Here is a 20,641-nt window from a genome sequence, read left to right as displayed (position 1 = left end):
TTTTCTTCGTTTTTTGATTATTGTAATACAGTCGTTGTATATTGTGGTTTAATCGTTAATATATTGATCATATGTTATATAGGGTGATTTCGAAAATATTTAATTAAATATTTTAAATATGTTTTTTTTTTGTTTTGTAATTGTATCGTTTCAAAAAGATAATTAATTAAAACTCATGCATATATTATACTTTCTATCTCTCTTTCTCTCTCTCTCTCTCTCTGTATATATATATATATATATATATATATATATATATATATATATATATAATAGAGGTCAAAACACTTCAACCAAAATTCATTTAAAATCTAATATTTCAAATTCTTTTTAATAATGATTGTATAAATTTCAGTATGTGTTACTTAATTGATTGATTAATAAAAATATTAATGTTTTGAAACTTCTAACTCTTAAACTTATATTATTTAATTTTTTAGTTTACTAAAATATTTTTCCTACATAAAGATAACATTTTTATGTTTGGTTACTCATATTTGTTTATGTAATTAGAAAACAAGGTGTACATAGAATGACTTCTTCAATTTCACATACGAATCGATACGACTAGAGAGATATGTTGTCTTTAACTGGTGGTAGGAGATCCACATACCCTTTTTAATTATTTATATTAATGCTTATTAATATCTATTTTATATTCTTATTCACCTTAATTTTTTAGGTACAAATTAAGGAAGAGGATTGTCGGTGCACCAACATAAAGTAAAACGTACGCCTTGCAAAATATATAATTAAAATTAAATATTATAATTACTAATCGACTTATTTTAAAACTCTTGATGACATTTATGTATAATGATATATTTTACATAACTTCATTTTTAATTTCAATGTTTAATATTTGAAAATTCATATATGAAACCTTGGATGTTGTGATGTAGTATAAATAGTGTAATACAAAGTTTATTAGTCCAATGTTGTTTATTAATAACTCATTCAAAACATCTTATTTCTTATTTTATCCAAAAAATATTATTGGACATAAAAAAAAAAGATTATATTAATGTTATACAAAAACTTATAATATATATTGGATTTTATAAAAGTAAAAGTAAAGTTTACAAGGTATGGACTATATTAGATAGTATCAAAATATAAGTTGATAAATTTTTATGTTATTTGATAATTCGGTTAATGCCCAAAACATGACTAAAAACGTAAATTTCAACATATTTCTATTGTTTCTCATAATTATTTTAACCACTTAAATACATTCTTGCTCAACGTGCGAGGTTACGCCTAATATATATATATATATATATATATATATATATATATATATATATATATATATATATATATATATATATATATATATATATATATATATATATATATATATATATATATATATATAAAAGAGAAAGAGAGAGATTGTACTCGTATTTTCAAACCTCTTAATAATCAATACCCATCAAACACACCTAACTATCCAAATGATATGAACAAAAAGCAATAGTTATAACTGTCTATTATACATTTATACTTGTCTTAATGGTAAGTGGGGACTATTAGGTTCGGGCATGATAATTATTTGTCTTCGTTCGAGAACATTATGTGTTTCTTTTATGTTGAACGTGATTCCCTTATATTTTAAACACCTTGATGGCATGCAATTGGTATAAAACTTATGAATGTCTTTTAAAATTGAATAAAAAAAGCTTTTGTCGTACATGATTTTGTACATATTCTCAAGCTACCTATATAGAAATATATGAATCCTTGACCATATGGAAGTGAAGACGACACATTAGCAGACAAAAGTCCAGTAATTTAAGACCATATAAATCTTGCTTGATAAACTTATAAAAATGTACTTTTATATACTTCGGCAGCTTTGACTTAGTGAGGCGTTTCAAGATTGACATGATCATATGCATGTATAAAACACCCGGCTGATACCTTTGATGATGTACACATGGATCAACAAATAGACGTTTTATAACTAGTAACGATATGATGATGCCAAGTGAAAATTATACATTTTAAGACTTTTAGATGGTTAAAAAAGATAGCCAATCAATTAACACCCACCATCACAAACAAGAAGAATTGAAAGAAAAGAACTTCATTTTTCTAGTAGTAATTTTTCCATTGATTTTCACCATCAAGTACAGAAGAACATAAACCCCAACAAACTGTGTCGAAGTTTCTGATCTTAACCTTCTTTAGTAAACCAAAAAACATCCTCACAAAGCCTTACAAATAATAACCTAAATGATCATCTTCTCTTACTTGCCACTTAATTACAAGAAGTTTTAATTAATCTTAACCTAATTAGTAAAAGTAGGAGCACATTCCTTTCTGATAGTGTGTTGTCTTGCTTCCATCACCATCATGAAACAAATAGCCGTTGAGGTTGAGTTTCACTTCCTCAAGATCATTATGCAATGGACTTACATGGTTCGTGAACATGAACTCTTTTGGCTTCTGATTGACCATCAAACTCTGCGTTTGAATTTGATCTCCAAGAACCTGATCATGAAGCGTCATTTGGTGATCAACTTCTTGCTTGATCTGATACTGATTCTTCTGATGATGATATTGATGATGATCTTTGTTGTAATTCACATGGCTAACATGGCTCAGAGAACTCCCACCTTCCGAAGATGAACATGCTGTACTTCCAAACATGAGCATGCCTTCTTTCATACCTGATGCAGCGTAGTATGTGTTGCACATGGTATGAGGGTCATCTGGAAACCCTAGATAATTATTACAGTTATCATTAACATCAATGGTGGTGTCGCTTCTCATCAAACTAATTAGATTATTTGCAGATGGTGGGTGTGGTGATGAGATATCAGCAGCAACATTAATATGATTAATATCATGAACAGGAAGAGAGTTGGAAGTGCTGTCAACATTGATGAAGTTAGGGGTATAAGTGTAAAATGATGATGAAGTGGTTAAGAAGTGGTCTGGTGCATGATGATCATATGGTGGTGGTTGGAATGTCGGAGATGGAAAAAAAGTTTGTTTTTCTTGAAGGGAAGGAACCATAGTCAAAAGCTTCTTCTTCAACTTGGTGTTCCAGTAATTCTTGATATCGTTGTCAGTCCTTCCCGGTAGCTGAGCGGCTATTACCGACCATCTGCATATACATTTTTGGAAATAATTGATATTAATATCGACATTTTTGGAAATTACATAGCAATCAACCTCTCCATATTAATAAAAAAAACAAATTTAACAAGCAACTCCACATTTGAATCAAGAAAAACTGAGAAAAGACTGACCACTCTTTGATTTTAGCATATATGCATGCACCTTAGTCAAGATTTCAAGAATCTTTTCTAAAGATTAACTAATCATTTTCTATACTCTCTCTCTCTCTCTCTCTCTCATGGATTAATTTGACCTAACTTATAGTTGAAGTACATATAAATATATACTTACTGTCATGCAAAAAGGGAGATGATTATGGAATGAATAGGGTGGAAGAGATCCAAGTTCATCAGTTTTATATGTATATCAGTGAGAGTAGTCGTTAATTTGCAATCACAAAGTTATTAAAAAGATAAAGATCCAAGAGAAAATTAACCTGCTACCAATGTTGGCATACAAACTGCAGATGATCCTATCTTCTTCATCAGAGAATTCACCATGTCTAATATTGGGTCTCAGATAGTTTAGCCATCTCAACCTGCAACTCTTCCCACATCTTTTGAGACCTGCTCATACTCAACCCCAGTTAAAAACCCTTTAGTTTATTTAAGAAACACACACAATTAGATTAAATGATTAATGAGGGTTTAGAGAGAGAAATATACCAGCTTTTTGTGGAAGAGCAATCCAGTTACCACCAGTACCAAATTTCTCGATGAATTCTTTGAGTTTTGCATCTTCTTCAGGAGACCATGGCCCTTTCTTCACACTTGCTTTGTCACAACAAGGGGCTCTACCCATCTCTCTCTCTCTCTCTCTGTATCTCTCTCTATCAGTCTCTCTTCTGTATCTCACTTAGTTGGATTTTTTTTTTTCCAGAAGCAAATGTCTTTCTTTCTCTCTCTGTCTTTGACTGAATGGACAAATGTGTTTGGTGGGTTTGCTTGATGGGTTTTTATGGAGGGAGAGTCTACGAGAGATCTGGATGGATGGAAGTCAGTAAAGAAAAGATTTTATAAATAACATGGTAACACAAGTCAAACTCAAAGAAGGACATTGGCGATTGAACTTTATTATAATTAATTATTTTCAATAAAGTTTTAATTAATGATTATGTACTCTTAGACTCCAAGACTCCTATTTACATTTTGCTTATTGCAAAATCTTTCCTACGTATTTAAACTTTATATTTCATTAAAAAATTTCAAACTACAAACCTGTTTGAATTTAAAACTATTATGCAATAATATTTTAAAAATGTTGAAAGAAAACATACCATTACTATCTCTTTTTGTGACAAAATTTTAATAATTTTGATATGCTTTTAACCATTATAATACTTAATTCATCTAACAAGAATAATAAATATCAAAAGGTCTTTGACCTAACGGTATGGAGTGATGCTTTTATTTGAGTGGTCATGGATTCAAGTCTTGCATGAGACATAGGTGGCGATAATTAGAAGTAGATTAGTTTGTTGTTTTAAAAAAAAATTAACAACATAAATAATGAGAAACTGCTACACAATGTGGCACAACACTTCCTCGACGGATGTTAAGGCGTGCTCCATGCATAGTACCGCCCCCAACCTCGGCATGCAGAGGTGAGAAGCTGGTTTGGAACCCATCCTCTAAGTCTTTAACCTCTTTGATTGTTTGACCAGCCAATGCAACGACTATACTTTTTATTTTATTTTTCAATTCCAAAATTTTATAAATACTATCTTTAAATACCATTTTATAACACATAAACATTTTCTTCATTTTTATTCTAAAAATGTCATCATCTTCATCTTCATCTTTACGGACTTTTAACTCGGTGATAGAATTCACGATGGAGGTTTTTCAAATGGTGGAAGTCAAGATCGAAGAACTATGCCAGAGGGGTGTTGAAAATGTGAGGCGGGGGAAAAGAAAATATGTATATAGAATCCTGAAACTATCCACCAATGTCTCATGCACGATTATTTTGACGAGTATGCGATTTTCCAAGGCAAATTTTTCAACGGCGGTTTTGTAATTTATTTCAGCGTATAGTCAACGACGTCACAGAATGTCAATATCTCCACCAATGCCCAATTGCTAGAGGTACAATAGGAAATTCAAAACCTCACTTCGTATAATAGAATATGTTACTTCATTCGATGTACTAGATGAGAATATTAGGATGTCCACACGTACCACATGAGAATGCCTTCACAAATTTTGAAAGTATATCACGAGATTGTATGGTCCACAACATTTGTGTAAGCCTAACTACAATGACATCCAACTGAAAACGGGCACGACTTCCTTTGAATGTTAAGAAGCTTAGATTGCCTACACTAGGAATGAGGAAATTTCCTGAATGCACATCATGGTCAATATACTTGAGGTGATCATGGCTATCCGGTGATCATACTTGAAGTTGTGACCTCACAAGATTTTTGGATATTGCATGCCTTCTTCGATGTTCCCAATTTGTTGAATGACATCAATGTTATTAACATGTCTCCGATATTCAAGGACATATATAACATCACTACGCTATATTCATCGTTTTTAGTGCACAAAATGTCTTATCAATGTGTGTATTATCTTGTGGATGAGATCTATCTTGAGCGTTTTGTTATTGTTAAAACATTGTCTTGTCCTAATGATCAAAAGAGAGTGAAGTTTAAGAGCTCAGGAAAAGGGGAGGAAAGATGTTGAAAAAGCCTTCAGAGGTCTTAAAAACATTGGCGCATACTAAAATACCCCATCTTTTTTTAGAAGAAAATGATGTGTGAGTGGATTTATATGATGTTTATATTGCACTTGTTTTAAAGTCATAAATCATAATATAGCACGACTGAATTAACACACACCAGGAAGTGATCCTAATCATGCAGTAGTATAGTTTTATTAAGTAATGGTGTCGAACACTAGAGGAATGAAAATGATTCAGATAAGATAATTAAAATGCTAACTAAAGTATAAACAGTAAAGTAATAGGGGGGGGGGGTTGTTTAAATTCAATTAAACTAGAAACTAGCGACAAGATTTATAGATAAATAAGAAAGTACTTCCACGTAGATTCTGAATCTCATATTTTTCTATGGTTGCTTTATTAGAAATACAATGGATTTAATATTGTTATCGATTCATATAACGACTACTTCTCTTGTTCCGATTGACTAACATTATTATTTATAAAGAAACTAACACAATGAAAATGCTAGCAAACTAAGTCCTTAATTAAATAATTGAATTATGAAAGAATTGATCTAGTGATAATCTCATTGGTCATGAAAATCAGTTGAAGCAAAGAATTGTAATGTAATGTTCTCTTATACATTAATGTTTATAATTATATCGCCTAACCCTAGAATTTGGTCCATATATAGTCTAAAAATTCGTTGGTCATAAATTAGTTAAGATACAAGTTAGTATAAGATGAATGATCCTCTAGAATATATATATATATATATATATATATATATATATATATATATATATATATATATATATATATATATATATAAACTTAGTTGTAGGCAATAAAATCAAACCTTTAACACATAAGGTATTGCGATCAAACAAACATAATAAATAATCAAACTTTAGAAATTCAACAAACAAATCAAAACAACTAATAGATCAAACCATAATATTAAGGGTTCATCTACATCTAAGTGGAAACAAAGGGTATTACCTCATAAACAGTAAATAGAATAAAAAAAATTGAAAGAGAATTGTTAAATACAATCATAAAGCAAACTAATTTTTAGTCATAATGCTCATAACTTCCGATTTTTCAAATCTTTGCTCAAAAGTGCTTCTCCAACCTTGAAATCAACTCAAAAGGGTTTCTAGACGTTCAAAGTGACATATCTCATCGTGGTAACATATACGTGATGCATCGTGTGCCATTTCCTGCAAAATACGAACAACCATATTAATTATATAAAGTTTTATCGATAATGATGGACAAACACCAAAATAGGTGTCCATGAAACAATAATTGTATTACACCCCTCTTCAATAACAAGAAAAATGTGGTCATTGCCAATAGGTAGGACAAACATGCCTAACATGCCCATCTTCATTTCCAGTCGATTAAACCATCAAAATCATGAACTAGAATTAAGTCCATGTCTATGTCTAAGGTGAATGGTACTCAAACACAACAATATCATATGTTTGATTTATAAACCCTTAAAAACTGTATGTTTTTCGGTTGCTATGTTATTCCACATCCACAAAGTTAGCATGTTGTGTCATTCCTTTACTATTTATCATTTAAATAAGGAATTCTAGAACAAACGAAAAACAAAAAGTTAGTACTTTCACTTATATATTAAAAATAATATTAAGATACAAGAAAATCCTAAACCCTAATTAACATACATGTTTTATATGAAAAATACGTATTCTGGAATTTGAAATCCAACATCTAATGAATGTTACTGAAATCTGGAATTCAGTGAACAATACCGCAATGTAGACTCATATGAACAATGTGAAATTTATTTTTTAAGCATCAATCAAGTGAAAAGCAATTTCAAGTAAACAAAAATAAATGGACTTCGTAACATCTTGTTATTCATGAAAAAGAATTTAAGCAATTCTCCCTAAATTCACCGGTAGAGATGAGAGAAAAAATTGTTTTTTATGATTAAAATAATAATAATAAAAGAATTAAAAATTTATACCAACTAATTCTTGAACCGATCATTCTGAAATTAGTGGTCATTTCAATAAATAGCCACAATATTAGGTGTAATGACTTTTAACCAATTTGTGTTTTGGATTATTCATTATTTGGATAAAATTGGATTTTCTCATTGAACAATTTAGACTAAACTATTTGTTGCGGATATTCACATTGGATTATAGATAAACTGAATTATTATTTTTGAATATTGAGTGACCTTAGTTTATAAAACAATAAACAAATATCATGAAAAATATAAGTAACAATTTTTTTCTGTTTTAGTATATATATATATATATATATATATATATATATATATATATATATATATATATATATATATATATATATATATATATATATATATATATATATCATATTACTAGGTGTGAAACCCATGTATTACACGGATTGATTTAAAAAAAAAATTAAACATTAAATTAAAGTGTAAACATAAAATGTTTTTTAATATACAACTTTTAAAATAAAAAAGGAATAAATGTGTTTATTGTAATTTAATATCATATATATATATATATATATATATATATATATATATATATATATCTTCAAGCTTAATAAAAACCTCTCTTAAACGCCACATGTCCATCTTTTAGACCAGGCTTCTTCCACGTGTCAATCCCACAAATACTCAATCATTTGTTTTTCCCGCCCATCTTCTGTATCAATGACAAATTCAAAAAAAATAGAAAAAATTTAATCCCTTTAAATCAACCGCCTAATTAGTGATATATGTGCATCCGCTCCTTCTGATCACAACTCTATCTTCTCCGATTTTTCCTATATCTTTTGGAAACCAAATCACTCATTCAAATTTATAAAATACTAAAAATCAGGAATGATTTATTTCATTGATCTTCAACCCAATTTTAATAAATCAAGATTGAAATCCGCAACCATCTCCTTATTATATTTTACTTTCGTCTTCCAATACGCCCCCAAATCCACTGCCACTCCCATCGATTTACATTTACTCTTGCCCCATCTCTATGAAAACACTAGAAAGTTGACCAAACCACCACCTTACCTCCACTACCACACCACACCACTGCCTATGCTAATCTAAACCAATACCCAAAACAAGGTAGCCAAACCACCATGTTTCTTCCACCATCGCATGACTTCAATCAATACCCAACTTTTTGTTGTATTATGAGCCACTTCCTTCTCAGTCTCTCTTACTTCCGACTTGCTTTCTTTCTCAGGCATCTAACAACTACTGAAAAAGAGAGAATGGAAGCAACAAATCAATGGGTTTGAAGGTAAGTTGTATATGTTTCTAATTTCTAATGACCTTTTGGGCTGTGAGTCATTCTTTTGGTTTCTTTTTTGTTATTTCAAAATTTTCCAAGGAAAAAGAGTGGGGGATAAAAAAGTATAACTGAGAGGAATTTGAGTGGGAATGGGTTATGTTTCGTAGAAACATAAACATGTGTCTTGGATCTCAAAGGTACTAGTTTTATAATTAGTATTTAAGGAAGTTCTTCAATTAAACAGTAAGAAAAATGGAAAGCACACTAGGTGTTTATGAAAATGTCTTTGTAACATCCCCCTCTGGCACGTATCACAATATTGTCCGCTTTGGGCCACTCGGCACGAGTACTTCCCAGGGGGTCACCCATCCTGGTACTCCTCCCACCCGAGCACGCTTAACTGCAGAGTTCTTATGGGATCTGCTGCCCTCACGGCTTTAAAACGCGTTGTGATAGGGAAGGTATCCACATCCCTTATAAGGAATGCTTAGTTCTCCTTCCCAGCCGATGTGGGATCAGATCTAACCCACTTTCACCCCCCATTATAGGGTTCGACGTCCCCGTCGAACACATCGACCCGTGCCCTGGCTCTGATACCAACTTGTAACGACCCAAAAATCACGACTAAAAATTTCTTTTAAAACATTACTAAAACTGGATTTATAAAACGTATCATAAATCAAACATAACTTTCGAGTATTAAATTCAAAACATAATATCATTATCAGAGTCAAACATTCCCAGGCTAACTGACTATGGTGTGTGCTCTGCAATACTCCCGAGCTCCTCTTTTGAATACCGAGTACCTGAAACCAAAACTGAAAACTGTAAGCACGAAGCTTAGTGAGCTCCCCCACTCTACCACATACCACACAAAAACATATAAAGCACATATTGGGCCTTGCCCACTGCATCGGACCGAAGTCCGGACTAACTGGGGCCTTGCCCCCTGCATCAGACCGAAGTCCGGAAACTGACTGGGACCTTGTCCCCTGCATCGGACCGAAGTCCGGACTAACTGGGGCCTTGCCCCCTGCATCGGACTGAAGTCCGGACTAACTGGGACCTTGTCCCCTGCATCGGACCGAAGTCCGGGCTAACTGAACAGAACATAACATAAACATATCAACTAGCATGAACACACATATACTGCATACTACATCGGGCCGTAGCCCGGAACACATAACACATAAATCCTGTCTGAGCCACGAAGGCATCAAACATACTAACTACTGCATCAGATCAAAATCCGAAAACTACTGCTAGCTAAACGGGCCGGCATTGTGGCCTTAGACCCGTTCCTACTGGAAGGAAACTCACCTGAAACTGCTGAACTGATGCTGCTAATCCTCTTGACTGCTACTTGACTTCTGACTCCGAACTGCTGCTCCACTAACTCTTCGAGCTTCAAAAGCCAATATAACACTTAGTCCAACTGACCTCCAAAAGTCACTAGGTCAACTCTGGTCAAGGTCAAAATCCTGGTCAATGTCAACCTTCCAGGTCAACCCTACTCGCCGAGTCTACCTACTGACTCGCCGAGTTCATACGCTTAGGGTCTTTCTTATTCGCGACTCGACTCGCCGAGTCAGTCTATGACTTGCCGAGTCCAACCAGTTCCAAGTCCTGTCCTGTCCAACTCGCTGAGTCACCACCCGACTCACTGATTCGAGTCTCATCTCGAAGGGTTTTAGGGTTTCGCGATCTGACTCGCCGAGTCCAAGAACAGACTTGCCGAGTCCTAGACAATCTTCAACCAACTCGTCGAGTTGCTCGTCCAACTCGCCGAGTCCATGCCTAACTTCAACCGACTCGACGAGCTGTTCATCCTACTCGTCGAGTTCCTCCTCATCTTCAAGCTACTCGCCGAGTCCACTCGAAGGACTCGCCGAGTCTATCCAGTCCTCAATCCATGAAGTGGCTTTTCGAGCCAAACAGAACTTCCAACTCATAGATCCATACTTCTAGGGCCTATTCCCCACGTAAAGTGGCAAACTTTACGTGTAGATTGAGAGATCTAAGCTCAAAACACACTAAACTAGGGTTTATGGCAAACATGCTTCTTCAACATACCAAGGGCTGATACTTTAGGGGATTCAAGACCAAAACCAACATGGATCTGAGGTAGCAACCTCAGATCCATCATGTTGTTAGTCGTGGAATTGATGATGTTAGAATGTGACGTATGGACCCGATCGGTTGGATCGGAAGGTTGCTAGAGCCACAGTGACAGGATAACTAGTGGAAACTAGTCCTAGAGGAAGATTTCGTTCAGAAGTCGTGGAAGCGACTAAGTGAGGAGTCCCTTGACTCCACAGTTGGGTTGGAGTTCAGTGTTTCAGGCAGCTCAGTGTTTCAGCCAGTTCAGTGTTTCAGGCAGCTCAGTGTTTCAGCCAGTTCAGTGTTTCAGGCAGCTCAGTGTTTCAGCCAGATCAGCGTTTCAGGCAGTTTAGTGTTTCAGGCAGGTTCAGTATTGCAGGCAATTCAGTGTTTGGAAGGTTTCAGGGTTTTGGGTCAGTATTGTATTTGCGTTGGAATGCAAGTGTTGACGATATAGTTGGTTGATTTGGAAATGGCAAGTCCCACTCAGCAGGATCAGTTGAGCCTTTTTCCGAGTATAAGTGATCTGTAAGGATAGCTAGGCAGGTAGCTTTTCATTCGGGAGGGAAGGCTCGAGTTAGTAGGAGATGAGTAATTAGGTGGGATAAAAGCAAGCTGGTTCCAGCAGCATCGTTTCAGTATGAGCGGCATAATGGATAGAACAGTTATAGATAGTCGAAGTATCTTCAGGAGTCGCTGGAAGAGACTAGGAGTTTGCGATGGAGTGTAGTGACCGGTGGGAGTCCGGTAACTCAGATATCGGGAGATTGGTTAGACCAGAGTAGTCTCAGTGCATCCGGTAGGCGGATGGGAGGCAGCGGGATTTTCAGTCGGAGGAAGTAACGTTGAGGAAATTATGGAAAGGAGAAGGATTCAGTATGTTCCAACGGTAATGATCGGCATGGTGAGTGGCTGGAGTGACGGACAAAAGGGTGTTAGATTTTCCAGACAGAGAATTGGAGGCAGTTCGCAGGCAGTTGATCATAGCAAACTTCAAGGACGAAGTTTAGTTTAAGTGGGGGAGAGTTGTAACACCTCAAAGTTTGGAAAGCCAAGAACAGAAAGAAAACCTCAAGTTTAAGGGAGACTCGGCGAGTCCGAGCGGGATCCGGGTTGTGGTGAAAGCGACCAACTCGGCGAGTCGGCCAAGGAGACTCGACGAGTTGGGTCTGATCGAGGAAAACCCTAAATCCGGGACTTGGAGCCTATTTAAGCGTGTCATTCTCTTTCCTAGGGTTCCTTTACTGCCTCTCTACCCCAGAACACCAAAACCTAGCCGCCATATCCGTTTTTGAGCTAGATCTTGCATTGAAGAATGCACTAAAGCTTGGAGGAGGAAGAAAGAACTTGGAGGTGCAAGAAGGGACTGTAGATCTGGGATTGTGGAGTCATTTCAGACCAATTGGAGGTAATAAGCTGTTTCTTGGACTCCCTTTGCATCTAGATCTATTCTTATGTGTGAGTTTTGGTCATTGTTGGTATGATATGTAACCAATTCGAGTTGGAGGTTCAGATCTGAGGTTGCTACCTCAGATCCATGTTGGTTTTGGTCTTGAATCCCCTAAAGTATCAGCCCTTGGTATGTTGAAGAAGCATGTTTGCCATAAACCCTAGTTTAGTGTGTTTTGAGCTTAGATCTCTCAATCTACACGTAAAGTTTGCCACTTTACGTGGGGAATAGGCCCTAGAAGTATGGATCTATGAGTTGGAAGTTCTGTTTGGCTCGAAAAGCCACTTCATGGATTGAGGACTGGATAGACTCGGCGAGTCCTTCGAGTGGACTCGGCGAGTAGCTTGAAGATGAGGAGGAACTCGACGAGTAGGATGAACAGCTCGTCGAGTCGGTTGAAGTTAGGCATGGACTCGGCGAGTTGGACGAGCAACTCGACGAGTTGGTTGAAGATTGTCTAGGACTCGGCAAGTCTGTTCTTGGACTCGGCGAGTCAGATCGCGAAACCCTAAAACCCTTCGAGATGAGACTCGAATCAGTGAGTCGGGTGGTGACTCAGCGAGTTGGACAGGACAGGACTTGGAACTGGTTGGACTCGGCAAGTCATAGACTGACTCGGCGAGTCGAGTCGCGAATAAGAAAGACCCTAAGCGTATGAACTCGGCGAGTCAGTAGGTAGACTCGGCGAGTAGGGTTGACCTGGAAGGTTGACATTGACCAGGATTTTGACCTTGACCAGAGTTGACCTAGTGACTTTTGGAGGTCAGTTGGACTAAGTGTTATATTGGCTTTTGAAGCTCGAAGAGTTAGTGGAGCAGCAGTTCGGAGTCAGAAGTCAAGTAGCAGTCAAGAGGATTAGCAGCATCAGTTCAGCAGTTTCAGGTGAGTTTCCTTCCAGTAGGAACGGGTCTAAGGCCACAATGCCGGCCCGTTTAGCTAGCAGTAGTTTTCGGATTTTGATCTGATGCAGTAGTTAGTATGTTTGATGCCTTCGTGGCTCAGACAGGATTTATGTGTTATGTGTTCCGGGCTACGGCCCGATGTAGTATGCAGTATATGTGTGTTCATGCTAGTTGATATGTTTATGTTATGTTCTGTTCAGTTAGCCCGGACTTCGGTCCGATGCAGGGGACAAGGTCCCAGTTAGTCCGGACTTCGGTTCGATGCAGGGGCAAGGCCCCAGTTAGTCCGGACTTCGGTCCGATGCAGGGGACAAGGTCCCAGTCAGTTTCCGGACTTCGGTCTGATGCAGGGGGCAAGGCCCCAGTTAGTCCGGACTTCGGTCCGATGCAGTGGGCAAAGCCCAATATGTGCTTTATATGTTTTTGTGTGGTATGTGGTAGAGTGGGGGAGCTCACTAAACTTCGTGCTTACGGTTTTCAGTTTTGGTTTCAGGTACTCGGTATTCAAAAAAGGAGCTCGGGAGTATTGCAGAGCACACACCATAGTCAGTTAGCCTGGGAATGTTTGACTCTGATAATGATATTATGTTTTGAATTTAATACTCGAAAGTTATGTTTGATTTATGATACGTTTTATAAATCCAGTTTTAGTAATGTTTTAAAAGAAATTTTTAGTCGTGATTTTTGGGTCGTTACAGTCTCACATATAGTGATGTTGTGGTGAAGACATGGTGCTTAAATTGCATGCAATTCTTTGTATCCAGGTTTGTCTGCTTTGTTATACTACTCCTAAACCTAAACTTGATCATATTAGTTTCTCATATAACCACGGATTAGATATGGTTCTTTTCAATTACTCATCTATTCCATATATATATTTTTTATAGTTTGAGGTGAAGATCATTCAGGTTATTTTTATTTTTTTCAAATTTTATTTTTAGAGGATATTGTTTTTTTTGGGATTCATGACTATTCTAATTTCACAATTGATGGTAAATATCCAACTTTAATCTCTTTTTACAGGTGTATTTGATTTTTTAACGACAATAACTCATAATGTTGGTGTCCCTTACTCTCTCTGGAGTACATTGTTGATTCTACGGAGAGGCAAGATCTTATTAGTTTTCACTATTATATTGAAAAATTATAGTTATATGGTTAATTTTTTTTACGAAAATATCAATATTTTACATAACTCTTTTTTAGGATAAGTGCAAGGAATATAGGGATTAAACATTGCATAATATTGTGGCAAGTTTACGGCCTCCAAATAAAAAGATATCATTTTTTCTTTTGCATTTGTAGTTCAAGTTGCAACTATTATCTTGATAATTTAGGCATTTAACTCTTTTGGGATCATGGAAGGAAATTTAACTATTATAAATAGTTTATTTTTAACGCAAAGAATTTATATTTTTTGCATAAATTTTAATTTAACTTTCTCCCAATGAAAATGCAAACTCCTGTAGCTAAGGGTTCATTTTAGGGATTTTGCTTTTAAAGTGTATTTTTATACCCAAAAGACAATAAAATGCAAGTACCCATGCAAGTTACATTATCATGCTTTTTTGACAAACAAATTTTGAAAGTCATTTGGGAGCTAAATGTTTTTTTCTATTTCTGCTGTAAGTCTGCGGATTATTGGAAATGGGGGTGTTGAAAGTCGTTTGGGATCTTTTTTTTCTTTTTTTCTTTTTACGGTTTAAGCAATGTACTTTGGAGCTAGATTGGTGTTTTTGATAAAACATGGGCTTTCATGTTAAATAATGATTGGTTTTTTTAGGACTTCGTATTTAGATATGATGAAAGTTGGAATATATGAAAATTGGCTTTGTATGGTTTTACCAATGTACTTTGCTAATTTCATTTGTAGAAAATACGAGGAAAAGTTAGGGTTTTGTTTTTTGAAATTTTATAGTTGAATATCATCATGGGTCTCAAGTCTTGAGTGCAAAGCAAAATTCTATTTGGATGTCATATATAGTATTATATTTTCTAAAATGGTTTTTTCTAGGATTTCCACATGGAGTGGAAATTAAAAATAAAAAAATATTCTTATATAACATTCTACTTTCTGGAAATTATCATTTATAACATCCTACTTTGGAAAATGGCCTCTTTTTAATAATTTTCTACATGGAGTGGAAAATAAAAAACAAAAATTTCTTTTATAGCATTTTACTTTTTGAAAAACTATCATTTATAGCATTCTACATCATAAAATGGTATGTTTTTGAATATTTCGAACATAAATTGGAAAAATAAATAAATAAAAACATTTCTTTATATGTCATTCTACTTTTTGGAAATGTCATTTATGTAGTGGAAAATAAATAAGAAACATGTTTTGTTTATTATAATTTTAAACATATCAGCCGTGGTTTCCACGGATTATAACCTAGTGTGTGTGTGTGTATATATATATATATATATATATATATATATATATATATATATATATCATAAAATGGTATGTTTTTGAATATTTCGAACATAAATTGGAAAAATAAATAAATAAAAACATTTCTTTATATGTCATTCTACTTTTTGGAAATGTCATTTATGTAGTGGAAAATAAATAAAAAACATGTTTTGTTTATTATAATTTTAAACATATCAGCCGTGGTTTCCACGGATTATAACCTAGTGTGTGTGTGTATATATATATATATATATATATATATATATATATATATATATATATATATATATATATGATATTTAATACTTTACATATATAAGTATATGACTTTAATTTTAAAAATTGAAACAAATCAAAAATTGACAAGTGGATAATATTTATTTCAAAAATACCACAAAATGACAAGTGTCAAAACTCATTAGAAATTGACATGTAGCAAAAAAATCTTCATAAAAGAGGATAAATACACTATATATCATATTATATTATATTATATTATAATTTTCATTTGTAAATAGATAATTTTTTTTATTGTTTGATAGAGTTGACTAAACAGACTTAAAAAGACTTTTTGATTAATATCCCTAAAAAGATAACAAATATTTAACAAAAAAGTATTTATGTTCATCGTCTCCACAAGCCCCTTCTATGACTTCTTTTCCGCGAAAAAAAACGTAAAGTCTTGGTGATTAAGAAATCAATTACCGACTTGATAGCTATAGAATAGACATATCTCTCAATTGTCTCACTTTCTAGAACATACGCTAATTGCATTGTTTTATTTTAACATACGCTAATTGCACTATTTTATTTTAACATATAACTTGGTAAAAATATTTTACATTGAACATATATTTTTAAAAAATAAATTGTAAGAGTATTTATAATGGCTTATAAAGTTTTATTATTTTTGTTACCATCATCTTTTTATTATCTTTAATATAACAAAATGTTTTATTCAAATGTCATTTCTACAGTTAATTTTTACAAGAAAAAAAAGTTAATTAACTAATTTATCATTTAATTACCTAAAATGTTTTATTAATCCCTCGCATATAATTTATTATTATTTCACTAACGTATGTCATTTTTTTGGGTGATTTTTTCAAAAGCAATTTGTCGGGTATAGATTAGGTATAAATCATTTACTAACATATGGCATTTTTATATTTTATGTCGAAAGAATAAAATTAAAACAATAACTATGTCAAGTATAATTTTCAAAACTATAAAAAATAATAAAATTCTCACATTTACAATTATATAAGATGCAAAAAGATAAAGCATTATGTAACCACAGAGTTTTATAATATTTGGTATTTTAAAATTTTATGAGTTTTGATCATTTCTTTTACATTATATAACTTATATATAAAGTTTATTCATTTTTATTTTAACTAATAAAAAATATCATATCTAAATATAATTTAGGCTTAAAATAAATTGTTATTAAATATAGAGATTAAATGTAACAAAACCTAACAAATATAAAAGACAGAGAAAAATAAGTATTTGAAGTGACCTCCCCCAAAGAAAAACTTTCCTCACTTTAATGGTAAAAAGTTTTTCAAAATCTATTTAAAAATAGCAAAAAAAGAAAAAACTTTAGAAAAATTTACGATTAGAGATGTGTAAGAAAGATGTAGCTAAAAAGATCTTAATGATAATGATGAGAGATGTATATGTGGGTGTGTTATGACGTACCACACACATATATCTCATATATCTCGTTATTTGAGGTTCATTTAAGATTTCCTATACAAGAATTATGCACTATAATTAAAATGAAAAACCTAAAATAGAAATATAAAAAACAAAATTACAAGTATGTTTAAAGAATGGTATAATAGTAAAATAAATTAGATAATATATAAAAGTAATACTTATAAAATAATAAAATAAAGAGAAATTAAATAACATCCTACTTTTTGTTCTGACAAATCATGTTACTCAATTAAATTAAATAGTGACATACGTAATATTTAATGTTCATTTAATGATATTTTAGTATACCAATATGACACATGTCATCATTTATTTTTATTTTTTTTGAAACGACAAATTTAAACTACTTATTAAATCCACATATGTCCACGATGAGACTTGAACCCTCAACTTCAAGGAGGAAATGCAACATCGGATACCGCTAGATTAGAAACTCTTTGGTCGTCATTTAAATGGGTAGGAGGAATGATAGAAACAAAAATAAGAGGATATTTAATTTCTCTAAAATAATAAAATATGTTTGGAAACTTATATAAGATTAACAATGTTGATAGTCTTAGTTTGGATCGGGTAATAGATTTTGTGAAAGCTAGCCACACACATAATAAATGTTTGGATGCGAATATGATACTTTTTTTTATTGAATTAGAACTTTGCAATATCATGACATTGGGAGTGGTTAATTCTATATCAAAATATATTCCATAAGATTTTTATTCAATCTTTGTTGTAGATTATGGGTGAAGTTCTAAGTTTAAACCAAATTGGATTGGATATTAGTATAGTCCTAATTTAATTATTTTAGTTTTGTAATGTTTTTGTTATTCATCATATTGCTAACTTTTAGTATAATATAAATACTTCATCTTTTAGTAATACTAAACAAATGAAACTCTTATTTTAGTAATTTAATGTGAAGTCTTTACTAAATTAAACAAGTTTTACAATGTCGAGTTATACATCAAATATTTGTAGTACCCCTAAAGTAGTGGGATGAGTTGTTTCATAAACTCTTATATCCCATGTTCTTTTTCTTCTTAAACTTATATCATATGCATCATAAATTGTACTAAATTGTATGGGTTGGTAGGGATGAATTTTCATTTGTTATGGATTGGAAGGGATGAAAATGAGATGATAGAGAAACTCATACGGCCCCTCGGTGGCATGTAGGTAGGAAGAGATTTGAGGGATGGAGTCCCACCACCCTTAGGGTACACAAACTATACCAAGCTGTAAGCACGCAATCCAACAATATGTGACTCAAGCATCTTCTACAACCTGAATGTGCTCTCTCTCTCTCTCTACTATTGGTCATTGACTAACGATCAATTTTTAATGGGGTTTTTTAATTACCGATGATAAATATCACACTCAGCCACTTCAAAAACAACACCATTTCTCTAATTACATTCCAACCTTCTCTTTTTTTCTCTCTCTCTCTCTCTCTCTCTCTCCATTCCTATTCTCTCCATTTCCATTACCATTATATCATTTATATTCCTTTCCAAATTTTATAGTCCATTTCAAATGGATTATATCCGTGTCAAATCCAACAAAACGGTTTAAGGCAAGTACAACTGGCGTAGTGAAATCAGAAGTTGTTCATAAGGTTTGACATATTCAATTCCTAAAACAGAAATTCGAAATTATTTCAAATACCCACCATATCAACCTGAATATAGTCAACTACCAATGCAACTGTAACACGAATTTTTCATAACATGCATTATTATGAGGGTTGTAGCTTGTATATACGACAAGTAAAAGGAATAACATATGAATTTTGCTTGAGTGTGTGTACAAAATATATGGTGATGTGTAGTGTTAAGGAGATTAATGTGTAACTCGTTATTTATGAGATTATAATTAAAAAAATAATACTTTTTAGCTGAGGAAATCTAAAAGAAAGTTTTAGTTGACTCAAATACAAATGAGTTGATATAAAGAATATTAAAATCTGATTTCATATGAATAAGTTATGGTCGTCCTAAGTTAACATGGAAGTAAGGTAGAAGTGGTTATTGTTTCGCTACATGACATGCACAAAGTTTATGTACAACATGTAGTCACCGAAAGTGAAAAAAACTAAAACATTAAAAGCTCGTAATTTGCGATAAAAAAATAACCCAAAGCAACTCAGAATGTAGAGGATGTGACTCTCCAAAGTTTTGGAGTTGAACAACACCAATTCAAAGGGAGGATTGAAGGGGATTGCATTGATTGCACACCTAGCACTTAGAGTGAAGATAATTGTCTCTTGTTACTTGCTAATATACTTATTAGGTGCTGAATTGAGTAGAGGGACAAGAACCCTAGTATGGAATAATCATGCAATTGTTAAGAGTTAGTGTATCATATGGTGAATAGGGTAGCAAGCATCGTAATTACAAGTTTGTATATAAATATTTGTGGCCAACTTCTTAATTAAAGATGATGGGTCTGATAAACCCAAATTATGGAAATTGTGAATTGGTGGTGTAAAGCATATGTCTTAATAAATTAAGACATGTGAATGATTGTTTCATGATATATAATCAATTTGGTATGAGATTTAGTTATGGAATTTAGTTTCTTCTTAAAGAGCTTGTAACTTAAGTTAAGGTATTTGGAAGTGTGGTTTGATGGATAAGTAATGGTTAATTAATTCCATAATGGGTTAAGAAAAATATATATATATATATATTGTATATGGAATGAGGTTGATATTGGTATAATGGAATAATGTTACTTTACAAAGTATTAAGTCAATTTAATGAATGAATGGGTTATATTTTGAGTTGTATTAATTCACATATGCTTTGATATTGTAACAACTTTGAGAGATAAGATCAAAGGCTAGATAAAAAGTTTTAGGACTTCAAGTGATCAATCAATCATAAGGTGAGTAACCATACTCATATTTTTGAGAGATGTTATATATATATATATATATATATATATATATATATATATATATATATAT

General features: G+C 33.0%; 1 protein-coding gene across 1 annotated transcript; it reads right to left on the bottom strand.

The window, feature by feature from the left end:
- Nucleotides 1-2,073: 2,073 nt before the first annotated feature.
- LOC145057934 (uncharacterized) lies at nt 2,074-4,100 on the bottom strand. The gene is made up of 3 exons (XM_079005852.1): nt 3,795-4,100; nt 3,566-3,695; nt 2,074-3,115 (listed from the first exon to the last, which is right to left on the bottom strand). The coding sequence occupies exons 1-3, from the start codon at nt 3,928-3,930 to the stop codon at nt 2,299-2,301; spliced, it is 1,083 nt and encodes a 360-aa protein (XP_078861978.1). The 5' UTR covers nt 3,931-4,100; the 3' UTR covers nt 2,074-2,298.
- Nucleotides 4,101-20,641: the final 16,541 nt, after the last annotated feature.

Source organism: Lactuca serriola, chromosome 6 (genome assembly GCF_051521515.1).
Source record: "Lactuca serriola cultivar US96UC23 chromosome 6, Lser_US96UC23_V15, whole genome shotgun sequence".
In the NCBI taxonomy this organism is placed as follows: Eukaryota; Viridiplantae; Streptophyta; class Magnoliopsida; order Asterales; family Asteraceae; genus Lactuca; species Lactuca serriola.
Note: the sequence above shows the minus strand (reverse complement) of the source record. Positions and strands in the feature narration are given on the sequence as shown.